At 43.8% G+C, this 13,695-nt stretch overlaps 1 protein-coding gene across 1 annotated transcript in view; it reads right to left on the reverse strand.

Annotated features, from left to right (window-relative positions):
- Positions 1–881: 881 nt before the first annotated feature.
- The window catches only part of LOC144506832 (integrin beta-1-like), a 119,942-nt gene continuing 107,128 nt past the window's right edge, over positions 882–13,695 (reverse strand). The window contains exon 15 of the mRNA XM_078233191.1: positions 882–1,078. Within this exon, the coding sequence (XP_078089317.1) occupies positions 1,068–1,078 (11 nt within the window). The 3' untranslated portion in view covers positions 882–1,067. The remainder of the gene's footprint in view (positions 1,079–13,695) is intronic.

Raw genomic sequence — 13,695 nt, forward strand, 5'->3', positions numbered from 1 at the left:
TACTACTACCGTTATTACAATATTGACTCTAACCCTAATCCTAATCCACCAACAGGGAATCAAAAATCAAGTCACCTCATACTAACAAATCATCTCTCTAGACAGTATCCATTCTGACCTCTTGCAAAAGGAAAGGATCTTTGTATCAAAATATTTTGGCCTCACAAAACGCTGGTTCCAATGTGAAGTCTTAGTTGGACAGTGAGGTGCCAAAGGGGAGGCGATGGCCTAGTGGTATTATCACAACTATTAATCCAGAAACTCAGCTAATGTTCTGGAGATCTGGGTTCAAATCCCACCATAGCAGATGGTGGAATTTGAATTCAAGAAAAAATATCTAGAATTAAGAATCTACTAATGAACATTGTCAGAAAAATCCATCTGGTTCACTAATGTCCTTTAGGGAAGGAAATCCTTACCTGGTCTGGCCCATATGTGACTCCAGAGCCACAGCAATGTGGTTGACTCTCAACTGCCCTCCAAGGCAACTAGGGATGGGCATTAAATGCTGGATAGACAGCGATGCCCATGTCCTGTGAATGAATAAAGAAAATGTTCTGGGAATAGATTACAAAGACAAACTCAGGATAAATGGCCTTATTACTCTCTAGTGCGGCTATAACCATGAGATCTGTTATATGTTTTAATCTGTGCAGTACATCCAGGTGTGATGTAGAATTTATGGCATTTAACAAACTTCAGAAATATTTTAAAGGAATGTTAGTATTTAACTTCAGTGTATTTATCTTAAGAAAAGCTGCATTATAATGGTTACTGTGATCATACAGGAGGAGCCAGGACAAGCCAAAGTGGCTCTCGACAGTGTTTCAGCAAGGACAGTGTTACCATTTTAATCAGTACACATTTTGAGAGACTATCTTCATTGGTAAGCTGTAATTTTATAAATGGGAAATTTGATCATAGCTTTCCATACACTGAATATCCTCTTCAGGGTGTTTTGATTCATGGATTGATAGAAAAATGATTCAGGGCTCTAGATACGTCTTTAACCAAAGCAGGGGCCTCTCAGCTCAGCTCATCATTCAGTGGGATTCTGTACATCAGTTTTAGCACCGACCTGCAAAAAAGTAATTGATTGTGTTTAAAGGATTTTTCTTAAACAAAATAATTATTTATATTACTTTGACTGAATGCATGTATACCACGGTCTATTTTTAAGTAACTAGAATGAATTGCTCTATTATTTTTCACCGCATTCATGGTGATTGCCTACTCAAAAGACACACTGCTAAGGATGTTTCCTTTCCACTGTCCAAAAAGTCATCCTTGTCGTTTCACCTTGAATGAACCTCAATTGGCTGCAGGCGGGACTTTCGCCCCTCATTCTGGAGGAAGTTCCCCCTTTAGAGAGAGTTAGCGGCCAGTCTGATTGGCCGGTAGCTCTCGAGTTCCTTCAGACGGGAGCTGCAGTGGACAGAAGAGGAAGTGCATGAAGATGACAGAGCCAAAGTCCAAGGACTAGATGGCAAGGGAAGTTTTTGGGGTTCCAGGTGAGGGAGCGTAGGGAGATAGGAAGTGGGCTTTTTGGTGTTGCGGGAGAGGCTGGCAGGGAGGGGGAGGTATGTGAGGTCCACCGGAAGATAAGGGCTGGGCATCCAAAGTTAGAAAGGAGTCTCTGATGGAGGATTCCCCCCCAACCTTCCTGCTTGAGGCCTAAGCCCAATCATCTGTGGGCTTCCCCGTCCCTTGGAAAATCCTCCTGCCAGCCTCAAAATTGAAGCAGAAATGGCCAATAATTGGCCACTTAAGAGTCTCAATTGAAGCAAGGACGGACAGCGTGCCTAAGCCCCAGTATTGGGCTCAGGGTGGACAGGAATCCAGCGGGAAACCCATTGCTTCAATCTGACGGCTCACTTTTGCGAACATGAAATTCAGGCTGGGCTGTTATATTACAATTTTATTGACCTAAATGCTCTGCATTTCCAGGAAACAACACAGAAGTGCAGCAAGTTGCTTTTCTATCCCAAAATAAAGACAAAAGAGGGAAACTTTAATCTACATTTGCAAAATTTCACAGCTTAGAAGAAGCCATACATGTCACGTTGGGAAAAATGTGGCAAAAATGAAACATTTTTAATTAAAAGCATTTGCCATAGTGCATCCACCAACTACCTATAGCAACATCTTCCTTGCAACACCTTTCTTTGTGAATTCTCTCCACCGACATATTTCTGCTTCCACTTACAATGAATCCCATCTTTTTGCTCCACTATATTTTATTCCATACAGTGCGCAACCAGCTACAAGTAACAATTCATTTCTATTTATTACTGTAACCTTAATATTTGGACCTGTGTGACTCTGTATTGTAAACCAGAGAAGCATCTCTTGCACAAACAGAATTATAAATAACTACAGCACTGGAGGAAGCCATTTAGCAATAATGTATGTGTTGGCTCAATGTGAAAGCAATCAAAACCAATCCAACTCTCCTAATAAAAGCAAACATTGCTGCAAATACTCAATGGATCTGGCAACATTTCTGGAGAGAAAAAGAGTTAATATTCCAGCTCAGTGACTCCTCATCTGAACCCTACTCTCCCTATGGCCTCTCACTTCCTCTGTTTAAAAATTTGCTCCACACTTCCCTTAAAATATGCAATGGTCTTTACCTTAATAGTTCCCGATGGTAAAGTATTCCATGCTCTACTAAACCCAAAATGCCAGTGGTCCATTTTATGGCATTATCTACCTTTTTCAGAAAGTCATGTTTGTGATGTGGTAGTTGCTGGTTAGGCCAACATTTATTGCCCATCCCTAATTGCCCTTGAGAAGGTGGTGGTGAGCTGCCTTCTTGAACCACTGCAATCCATGTGATTTGGGGACACACACAGTGCTGTTAGGGAGGGAATTCTGGAATTTTGACCCAGCGACAGTGAAGGAACAGTGATATATTTCCAATTCAGGATCGTGAGGGACTTGGAGGGGAATTCCCAGGTGTTGGCATTCTGAGGTATCTGCTGCTCTTGTCCTTCTAGATATTAGGGTTAGGAAGGTGCTGCCCAAGGTGCCTTGGTGAGTTCCTGTAGTGCATCTTGTAGATGGTACACACTGCTGCCATTGTAAGCCTTTTAAGGAATTGTTTATTTACACCCTCCTCTTCTTCAGAATGTTTCCATTGAGTATTTACTTCCTATTCTTTGTTTTTCCTCCCAAAATACAAAATCTCCAATTTAGATACCTTGGTCCAAATCTTCCCAGACGTACGACGTAAATGCATATCAGGACCCTGGGAAAATCCTGATACACAGATACACATGGGGATTGGTGAGCAATTCTCCTTGTTCCCGGGACCTTCCACCAATGCCTCCACTTAGAGCTAGAGTTGAAGCCTTGGGACTGTTCCTGGGTGCTAGATAGAGTAAAACCTAGTCTAACACCTGGATAACTACACAACTGACCCCCAAATCACTCACACTGACTCCCCAATTAACTCCTGACCACTCGACCACTGCCTGACCACCCCACTACCCCACAACCACTCCCCTGACCAATTACCCGCAGCACATCCCCTAAATCCAATCGATGCACCCTGACCCGACCATCTCCCCACCCCACCCAACAGCCCCCGAACCAACCTGGCTACCTCGCAGACTTAGCTACCACTTCATTCACCTGCCACTTCATGCATCTCCCACTCACATATCTGCCACCTCATCCATCTGCCACCTCACCCATCACCCACGGGCCAGCTCACCCATTCACCCACCTATCACCTCATCCATCACTCTCTCCCACTCACCCATCCTAACCACTTACCTCACCCACCCAGCCATTTACTCACTTATCCACTCGCCCGTTCACTACTATTCAAACTGGATCCTTAAACTTATCAAACGGCAGTCAGTGCTGTAAAAAGGGATCAAGTCCTGTCTCTACTCCAAACTCTGCTCCATTGTGACGGAGCTCTCCAAGGGACACTGTGTTCCGCATTTCTAGAAAAGTCAGGCTTGGAATGGAAGGAATGTGGAGCAGCGTTGAGTCAGGGAAACATCCAGGCACAGCGGCAATCCAATGATGATTGCCATTCCTCTAACGATACCAGCCAGTAAATTGGTAAATCTTGGAACTCCCTCCCTAACAGCACTCTGGGTTAACCTACACCTCAGGCACTGCAGCAGTTCAAGAAGACAGCTCACCACCTCTTCCTTAGGGCAACTAGGGATGGGCAATTAGTACTGGTCCAGCCAATGACGCCCACATCCCACAAGTGAATACAAAAACTATTTCACCTGCTTTTTGTAAAGTCACCTCATTATTGAAGTTAAAGTGTTAAAATTGGCATACATGACATTTATTTAACCAATCCACTGGCGGCACGGTGGCACAATGGTTAGCACTGCTGCCTCACAGCGCCAGGGACCCGGGTTCGATTCCCAGCTTGGGTCACTGTCTGTGTGGAGTCTGCACATTCTCCCCGTGTCTGCATGGGTTTCCTCCCACAGCCCAAAGATGTGCGGGTTAGGTGCATTGGCCATGCTAAATTGCCCCTTCATGTCCCAGGATGTGTAGGTTAGAGGGATTAGCTGGGTAAATAGGTGGGATTACGGTGATAGGGCCTGGGTGGGGTTGTTGTCGGTGCAGACTCGATGGGCCGAATGGCCTCCTTCAGCACTGTAGGGATTCTGTGTGACTTTACATGTTCATTAATTTGATCTAAAATTATGAATTCTAATCGATTCCCCATGACGGACGTTAGACCAACAAGAGTATTGTAACTAAAGGTAATTTTACTCCAATATTTCTGTACTTTGATTTCAATAATTCTATTAAAAAATTGCAGAAAGGACAAAACAAAAGGGCACAGAGTAGTATGTGCCTGTTGAATATTTAGTACTGGCATGGGTCTACAGGGCTGAAGGACCTTTCTGTGCCGAGAATACTGTTGTTCGAATATAATACTTTGATATCAATTCATTCCTTATGTGATAAGTATGGCATTTTAGGCAGTGTTGCAGCACTGTGCGTGCCATCAATACGGCTTGTGCCAGTCATTCTGATCTATTGATCTCAGCTGGGTGTGCAGACTTGAGAAGTGGAACTCTAAATAGAAAGAGAGTGAAGCACAATGGGACACCAATTAGCAAAAATGAAAATGCAATAAACTAGAGGTAATCTTGTGATGTAGGTTGGTAATTTGATGGAAGTTATAATTCAGAAAGTAAGAGACGAAAGGATCATTTTCTGACTGACAGGGAGTCCTCCAGATTTGCAGGGTAGATAAAAAGAATCAATTGCCTTTAGTTACAGAGTGCAGAATAAGACCGATGGGAATTAAAACCTAGCACAGCCACAAAAACATCCATAAGACGCACTTAAAGTGGTTAATAAAATCATTTACTAAAAGAAATAGAAACTATGCTTAAATGTTTACATCCCAAATAGAATAAAAATGGCAACTTGTTCAGAATGATAATGCCCCATCCATATTACACTAAGTACATATTCATTTATCATCTCTGCCCTTTTGCCAACCTTCGGAGGATCCTTGTCTCTCGGCATATCAATTTTCAATCTCTTTGTCCTCATCTACAAAGCTCTCTGGAGCCTCAGTGCACCCCTGTTCTGCAATCTCCTTCTGACAATTCCGTTACTGCGCCTCTGTACTTCTAATACTGTTCTCATTCCACCCGCGTCCCCCACTGATATCTCCTCCATTCTCAGAATTTGCAGTTCAAAAAGCCTCACACTTGGGAAAGGTCTCACTTTGCTGGGAAGGGAGTGGCGTAGTGGCATTGTCAGTGGGCTCGTAATCCAGGGTAATGCTCTGGGGACCTGGGTTCGAACCCAACCACGGCAGATGGTGAAATTTGAATTCAATAAAAATCTGAAATTTAAAATAAAGTCTAATGATCATCACACGACCGTTGCCGATTGCTGTAAAAACCCGCCTGGTTCACTAATGTCCATTAGGGAAGGAAGTCTGCTGTCCTGGTCTGACTTACATGTGACTCCACACCCCAGCAATATGGTTCACTCTTAAATGGGCATTAAATGCTGGTCTTGCCGGATATGCTCACATCCCATCAACAAATCCAAAACAAATGACAGCTGGAATCTTATCACTGGTAGGATTTTCCTATCCCGCTGCAGTGAACGAAGATTTGGCTGGCCTCCAAATTCTCCAGTCTCGTTGCAGCGGGAGCGTGGCGTGAATGGCAGGTCAGATCACGCTTGACCTTTTTGTGATCTTCAGTCACAAACCTTGATCCTTCTCCCAGTGTTTGGTGATGGTTATTTTTGCCTATCTGAAAGATCTGGGACATCACGGTAGCACAGTGGTTAGCACTGCTGCTTCACAGCTCCAGGGACCTGGGTTCGATTCCCGGCTTGGGTCACTGTCTGTGTGGAGTTTGCACATTCTCCCCGTGTCTGCGTGGGTTTCCTCCGGGTGCTCCGGTTTCCTCCCACAGTCCAAAGATGTGCGGGTTGGGTTGATTGGCCATGTTAAAATTGCCCCTTAGTGTCCTGGGATGCGTAGATTAGAGGGATTAGTGGGTAAAATATGTAGGGATATGGGGGTAGGGCCTGGGTGGGATTGTGGTCGGTGCAGACTCGATGAGCCGAATGGCCTTTTTCTGTACTGTAGGGTTTCTATGATTTCTCCATGATCATCCAAACTGAAAGGCACTGTTTAACTCTTGGGTTACTGCTGATGTACTCCATTAAGTTTATGGAAATGCTCAAGTGGCCAATGTTTATCATTCATGTTCAGGGAACATGTGATTCCTCTGATTAGCGCAGAAGTAAACAAAAGGCGCAGACACATCCATTAAGCTGAAGCTTCGCCCTTTTTAATGTTACCCAGCTCTTTCTAGGGTGCTTCCATCTCATTTTTCCACAGGTTTCTGGGTTGGTTATCCATTGGAAAAAGTGCCCAGCAGAAAGAAGCACTGGGTGGTAAACCCAGCTTTCCTCAGAACATGGCACCATGGAGAGAAGCCAAGGAGAATCTACAAGGTTATTTTTCCTTTGGATATGTGGAAATGGAGACTTTGTAGCTGCCTCAAAGCTGATGGCCATTAAAACTCACAACTTCAGGGTTGCCAGCCCAATACCAGAGCATCATATTCCTTGCGTAATAAAAGTGTGGGCCTGTTTACCATTTTAAATGCCGAGGAAATCATTCCATGGTTAGGACAGAGCAGAAGTAAGATCTGGTCTGATTCTTACTCTCCTATACTTCTTACTCTGGGAAGCTGTGACATAGTGGTATTATCACTGGACTAGTAATCGAGAGACCGACGGTGTTGTTCCGGGGACCTGGGTTCGAATCCATTCACCAGGTGAAATTTGAATTCAACAAAGCTGGAATTACAAGTCTAATGATGGCCATGAAATCATTGTCGATTGTCAGAAAAACCCATCTGGTTCACGAGTGTCCTTTAGGGGAGGAAATCTGCCATCCTTACCTGGTCTGGCCTACATGTGACTCCAGAGCCACAGCAATGTGGTTGACTCTCAAATGCCCTTTGAAATGGAGGGCAGTTAGGGATGGGCAATAAATGCTGGCCCTGTCAGCGATGCTCATGTCTGGTAAATGAACAAATAAATAACTGGCAGCACCATGGGATGGCAAATATTGGAAAATATTCCATGATGCAACACCGACATTCCTCAGTTGAACAAAGACAAATAAAATGTCACCAAAGAGACAGGGAAAATTTGAGCAATTTGAATTGATATTTTGAAGGCTGCATTCTGAGACACAATTCTTATTTTCTTCGGTCGGTGTTGTCTGCGAGTATTATGTAATCAACATTGCAATAAATCAGTTAATGTGGGTTTGACTTTAGGTGAAGTCTGGACAGCAAAACGATTGAATGTTCTGAAAGCATGAGCCTCAAACCATATATATCATATCATCACTCACTCCTAACAATGGATAATGGCCATACGCTCCAGGTCTTTTCGCTACAAGAGGTAGCACAGTATTTCTCCATGTGTCCATCATTTGATGGATTAAAAAAAGTCCCATCCATTCATTTATCACTTGCGCAGAGAACAAAGGACTGCATATAGAAGAGTCAGACTCTTAAATTAACAGCATATTCGCCTAATGCTTGTACAATCAGCCTCCAGTTAATTAAATGAATAATTCAGAAAAAGACAAAGATAAAGTCTGACTTTGAAATTAGTGTGACGAGTTTACTGGATAACCCATCATCCGGATCTGCAGTTTCTTTTGGTCCCGCAGTACAGCTTCAAGCCAAAATTAGCTTGTTGCAGTTTACAGTAAAAGGATGACATTTTAAAAATGTGATAATGTTCTTTTGTAAACCTACCACACATGCTAAAAGTTCATGCATTTGCTAATAAATGCCACCAGTGTTAATCTCAGGCATAAATGTTTCAATATCCGCTCATAAAATTTGTCCATTAGGGTCGTCAGCAATATATTAGACACAGACTTATAATGAAACCCTGGAGAACAGTATGGTAAATTGCACCCTCTTTAAAACATTGCTCATTTTTCTTTCAAAATGTAACTGTAATTATAGATCTCTGTTTCATAACTGTCCAGCTTCTAAATCATTGTATCTCCAATGTACTCCCCGAGGCAGTATCTCCTTTCAATCTCAAAAGCCATTCCTTTGAAGGCCTCATTTCTCTCATACCAAAACTACCTTGGGACTGCATTTCTCCTGACCACTTGAAAAGATTCCTGGCAGCAATAATACTTAATATAAAATATAGAGGGAATAATTCGCAAACACAGATCTATTTTCCTTGAAGATTCTCCTTGAAGAAACACGTCTTGTGCTCTGTCGACCACATTCCTACCAGGTCACTGATCAGCTAACTCCCCATTCTTGCTCAAATGTTTGTTGTTTCCTCTCCTCGGGTTATGTCTCCATCTCTTTTTAAATCTCTCATCATCACCCTGGCCCTCAAAATTCAAAACTTGGACTCGTTCATCCTCGCAAACTACCCTTCCATCTCTAAGTTCCCTTTCCTTTCTCAAGTCTCTGTACTTTCCACTTTTCCCAACAGCTGACTTAGTTCCTCAGGAACAGTTCGGAAAGGTGGGCAGAAGGAGGATGGAGGTGGAAGGAAGGGTTGCGGGCGGGTGGGGTGGTGGGGGAGGTGGGGGGTGGCGGGTGAGAGCATAATCTTCCGATGCATTGACGAGGTCCTCTTCCTTAACCTTGTCAAACTCTTTTCTTCCACTTTCAAATTAAGAGATGCTTTTTAAAAATTAATTTATGGGATACAAACGTCGCCGGCTGGGCCAGCAATTATTGCCCATCCCGAATTGCCCTCTATTTCACAGGGCACTTAAGAGTCAACCACATTGCTGTGGGTCTGGCGTCACATAGAGGCCAGACTGGGTAAGGATGACAGATTTCCTTCCCTAAAGGGCCAGATGGGTTTTTAACAACAATCGACAATGGCTTCATGATCATCGTTACATTTTTAATTGAATTTTATTGAACTCAAATTTCACCATGTGCCAGGGTGGGATTTGAATCCGGATCCCCAGATCTTGATTCCTGGATTCCTAGCCCAGTGACAATACCACTACGTCACTGCGTCTCCTGGCACTGAGCTGGGCTGCATTCTTCTGTTCTCTATTGTCACTTATTATTTCTCAGGATCAGTGCCAAGCTAAACAAATAGTTGGGGATTTCATGTTGATTCCCACCCATTGCTTACATGCAAAAGTCAGGGGGAGCTCAGAGCTGCCACTTTTAGGGGCAGGATTGCAACAGAATTGCCCATGTTCCTTAGCCGCATTACGAAAGTACTTGAAAATGAATGATATTAGCAAGATCAATTTGTATTTATATAGCACCTTTCATGTAATAAAACATTCAGGGAAACCAAACTGCCTGCAGAAGCTCAACTTAGAGGAGGGAGAGGATGGTAGACTTTCTTCTGGAAGGATGAAGCAGAAGACAAACATTGTATCCACAGATCTAGATTCACCATCAAAAGCAAGATCGCAGATATATCGGCAGAACTTCCAATTGGCATGAATAAAGGGCTCATGATGCTACACCTTCAGCTTAGTGGCAATGAATAGGCCACAGAGGAAGCAATGACCTAGTGGTATTATCACTAGACTATTAATCCAGAAACTCAGCTAATGTTCTGGAGGCATGGGTTTGAATCCCGCCACGGCAGATGGTGGAATTTGAAGTTAATAAAAAAAATCTGGAATTAAGGATCGACTGATGACCATGAAATCATTGTTGATTGTCGGAAAAACCAATCTGGTTCATTAAAGTCCTTCAGGGAAGGAAATCTGCCGTCCTTATCTGATCTGGCCTACACGTGACTCCAGAGCCACATCAATGTGGTTGATTCTTAAATGCCCTCAGGGATGGGCAATAAATGCCCAGCCAGCGATGCCTTTGCCCCACAAATTGATTTTTAAAAAATCAGCAGTGTTTACATTCTCACGCTCAATTCTATTGACCAAACTCTTTTCTGCAGATTTGGATCGTGTACTGGCAGCCGTCCAAAACAAGACAAACCGATCCTATTGAGAGATTTTAATAACAGAGGTGGACACAACTACACCGCCCGGGAGGGCATCACCAGGAAAGGAGGAGTGGGGAGATCAAATCTAACAACTGCTGGATAGACCACAGACTTGTACACTTGCATACGCCTGGCACCCAAAGACGAAAGATCCTCACAGAATTCCAGAAGATTTAACTCCCAAATTCTCCAGGAGATAAAAAACAAGACAACAATTCCACGTGCAACTATCTTCCTGTCTTCCTCTCTCAGGCTCCAATGAAGCCTATGTGGAAGGGTTTTGGAACAAGATAAGATATGCAACTTGAGCGACATTCGCCCAGTTCATTAAGTTTGAATCTCACAAGCACTGAGACTAGTTTGATGAGAATGATAAAGAAATATGCAAAATTCATGCCCGGACATGCCAAGCCTTCATCACATGCCAAGACTATCCGACATGACAACAAGATTATTTATTATTTGTTCATGGGATGTGGACATTGCTGGCTGGACCAGTATTTGTTGCCCGTGCCTAATCCCTAAGAAAGTGGTGGTGAGTTGTCTTCTGAAATTGCTCCAGTCTATGTGGTGTAGGTACAGCCACAGTGCTGTTAGGAGGCGAGCACATTCTACTCAAATCCAAAGCTCAGGGAATGATGCTTGTCATCAAGAATAGGTGGGGGGTGGGGGGGTGGTTTTAGGTGGGGAGGATCAAGGAAATCCTATGCAGACCTGCACAACGGACGGAGTCCATCACATCCATTTATGGAGCATCCCCTTCCTCCAGTTAAAGATGGTAATAGATTGCTCAGAGACATTACAGTTATCTGAGCCATTTGAGAAAAGTACTACTGGACCCTTCTCAAACTGGAGTCAACAGAATCAGACAAAACAATCTACACAAATCCTCAACAGCTTGAGGGATCACATTTTGATAAGTTGCCAACACTTGCTGGCATCTAACAGATGAAGAATAGGGGTGTGGTTTTGACAACATTCCTGCAAAGATCTATGAAGCTGGTGGTCTTGCATACTCACTCAAACTCTCAAAATCTGGGAAGATTAGTCCTAACTCCGGACTTTCGCAATGTCATCATTGCTTCACTTTTCAGGATGGGTGACAAAGCAACTTGTGGGATTCTCACACATACCCTCCTGAACAGTCTCCTACCCATTAATAAAGACATACTTCCAGCAACACAGTGTGGTTTCAGGTGTTCTGGGGGATCTTTGTCACTCAACAAATCCAAGGAAAGTGTCTGGGGCAATGCAAAGAGCTCTACATGACCTTTATTAAAGGTGGCATGATGGCATAACGGTTAGCACTGCTGCCTCACAGCACTAGGGACCCAGATTTGATTCTGGCCTTGGGTGACTGTCTGTGTGGAGTTTACACGTTCTCTCCGTGTCTGCGTGGGTTTCCTCCGGGTGCTCGGTTTCCCCCCCACACTCCAAAGATGTGCGGGTTAGGTGGATTGGCCATGCTGAATTGCCCCTTAGTGTCCCAAGGTGTGTAAGTTAGATGGATTAGTCATGGCAAATGCACAGGGTTACAGGGAGAGGGCAGAGGGTGTGGGCCTGGGTAAGATGCTTTTTCAGAGAGTTGGTGCACACTCAATGGGCCAAATGACCTCCTTCTGCACTGTAGGGATTCTATGGTTCTGTTGATGTGCCTTTGACTGCATCAGCCACAAATGTTTTTGGAAAGTAATCCAGAGGCTTGGATGTCCAGCAAAATTTGTTACCCTCCTGCGAATCCTGCATGACAATATGGCAGCGACCATCCTTTGCAATGGATTGCACACCCTCTTTTATTCAGATGGCTGTTGAGTAAAGTTGTGCGACTGCACCAACTTTTTTTATTTTCTACCTCAGCCTAGTCACGGAAGCCATTCGTGACCCACTGCCAGTAGGGGATCATGATTGAATTGAACTCAACAGGAATCTTTACAACCACAAGGGACTGGGAACCATGGGGCCTTCCAGCATATCCATGACTTACAAGATGATGAGTGATGGAGTTTAAAAACAGTGAGGTTATGCTGCAGCTGTATAAGGTGCTGGTGAGGCCACACTCGGAGTACTGTGTACAGTTTTGGTCTCCTTATTTGAGAAAGGATATACTGGCATTGGAGGGGGTGCAGAGGAGATTCACTAGGTTGATTCCGGAGTTGAGAGGCTTATGAGGAGAGACTGAGTAGACTGGGGCTATACTCATTGGAATTCAGAAGAATGAGGGGAGATTTTATAGAAACATATAAGATTATGAAAGGAATATGTAAGATAGAAACAGGGAAGTTGTTTCCACTGGCGGGTGAAACTAGAACAAGGGGGCATGGCCTCAAAATAAGGGGGAGCAGATTTAGGACTGAGTTGAGGAGGAACTTCTTCAAACAAAGTGTTGTGAATCTGCGGAATTTCCTGCCCAGTGAAGCAGTTGAGGCTACCTCGTTGAATGTTTTTAAGGCAAGGATAGATAAATTTTTGAACAGTAAAGGAATTAAGGGTTATGGTGAGCGGGCGGGTAAGTGGAGCTGAGTCCATGAAAAGATCAGCCATGATCTTATTGAATGGCGGAGCAGGCTCGAGGGGCCAGATGGCCTACTCCTGCTCCTAGTTCTTATGTTCTTACGATGCCTGACAGATGTCATCCTTGTTTTGAGGGAGTGACAAATTTTGACAATGAAAAAAATAACCTGTGTAGAGTAAATATGGTGAATGTTTTCTTGGGTACTTTTCAGTACTTTATTTCTAATCAAAAAAGCCAATTCAAATTTAGCATGGCCAATTGACCTAACCTGTACATCTTTGGAATGTGGGCGGAAACTGAACACCCGGAGGAAACCCACGCAGACACAGGGACGAACTAGATCCAAGCTGAAGGCAAGACATTGCATCCCATCTTGGGCTTGATCAAACAAGATCCAAGCTGACAGGATGAGGCATTGCACCCCCTCCCGGGCTTGATCTGATGTTTAATTTTAGCTAAAAGGTCAAGAAGGCTTTGAAAAATTGCATCAGGTAAAGCCTTGGTTTAACCTCATTGGCTACCCTGATCCTTTACTCTATCCTAGCCTGGGCAAACCAGGCGTCAGCACATCCCCAGTGCAATGGGCTAATCTCATCCCCTGCCTGATCATGGTTTCACTCCTGCCAGGTAATTTGTGGCTATCAAATCTCCTATAAAAGGATAATGTTGGTGCT

This window comes from Mustelus asterias, chromosome 2, assembly GCF_964213995.1.
Source record: "Mustelus asterias chromosome 2, sMusAst1.hap1.1, whole genome shotgun sequence".
In the NCBI taxonomy this organism is placed as follows: Eukaryota; Metazoa; Chordata; class Chondrichthyes; order Carcharhiniformes; family Triakidae; genus Mustelus; species Mustelus asterias.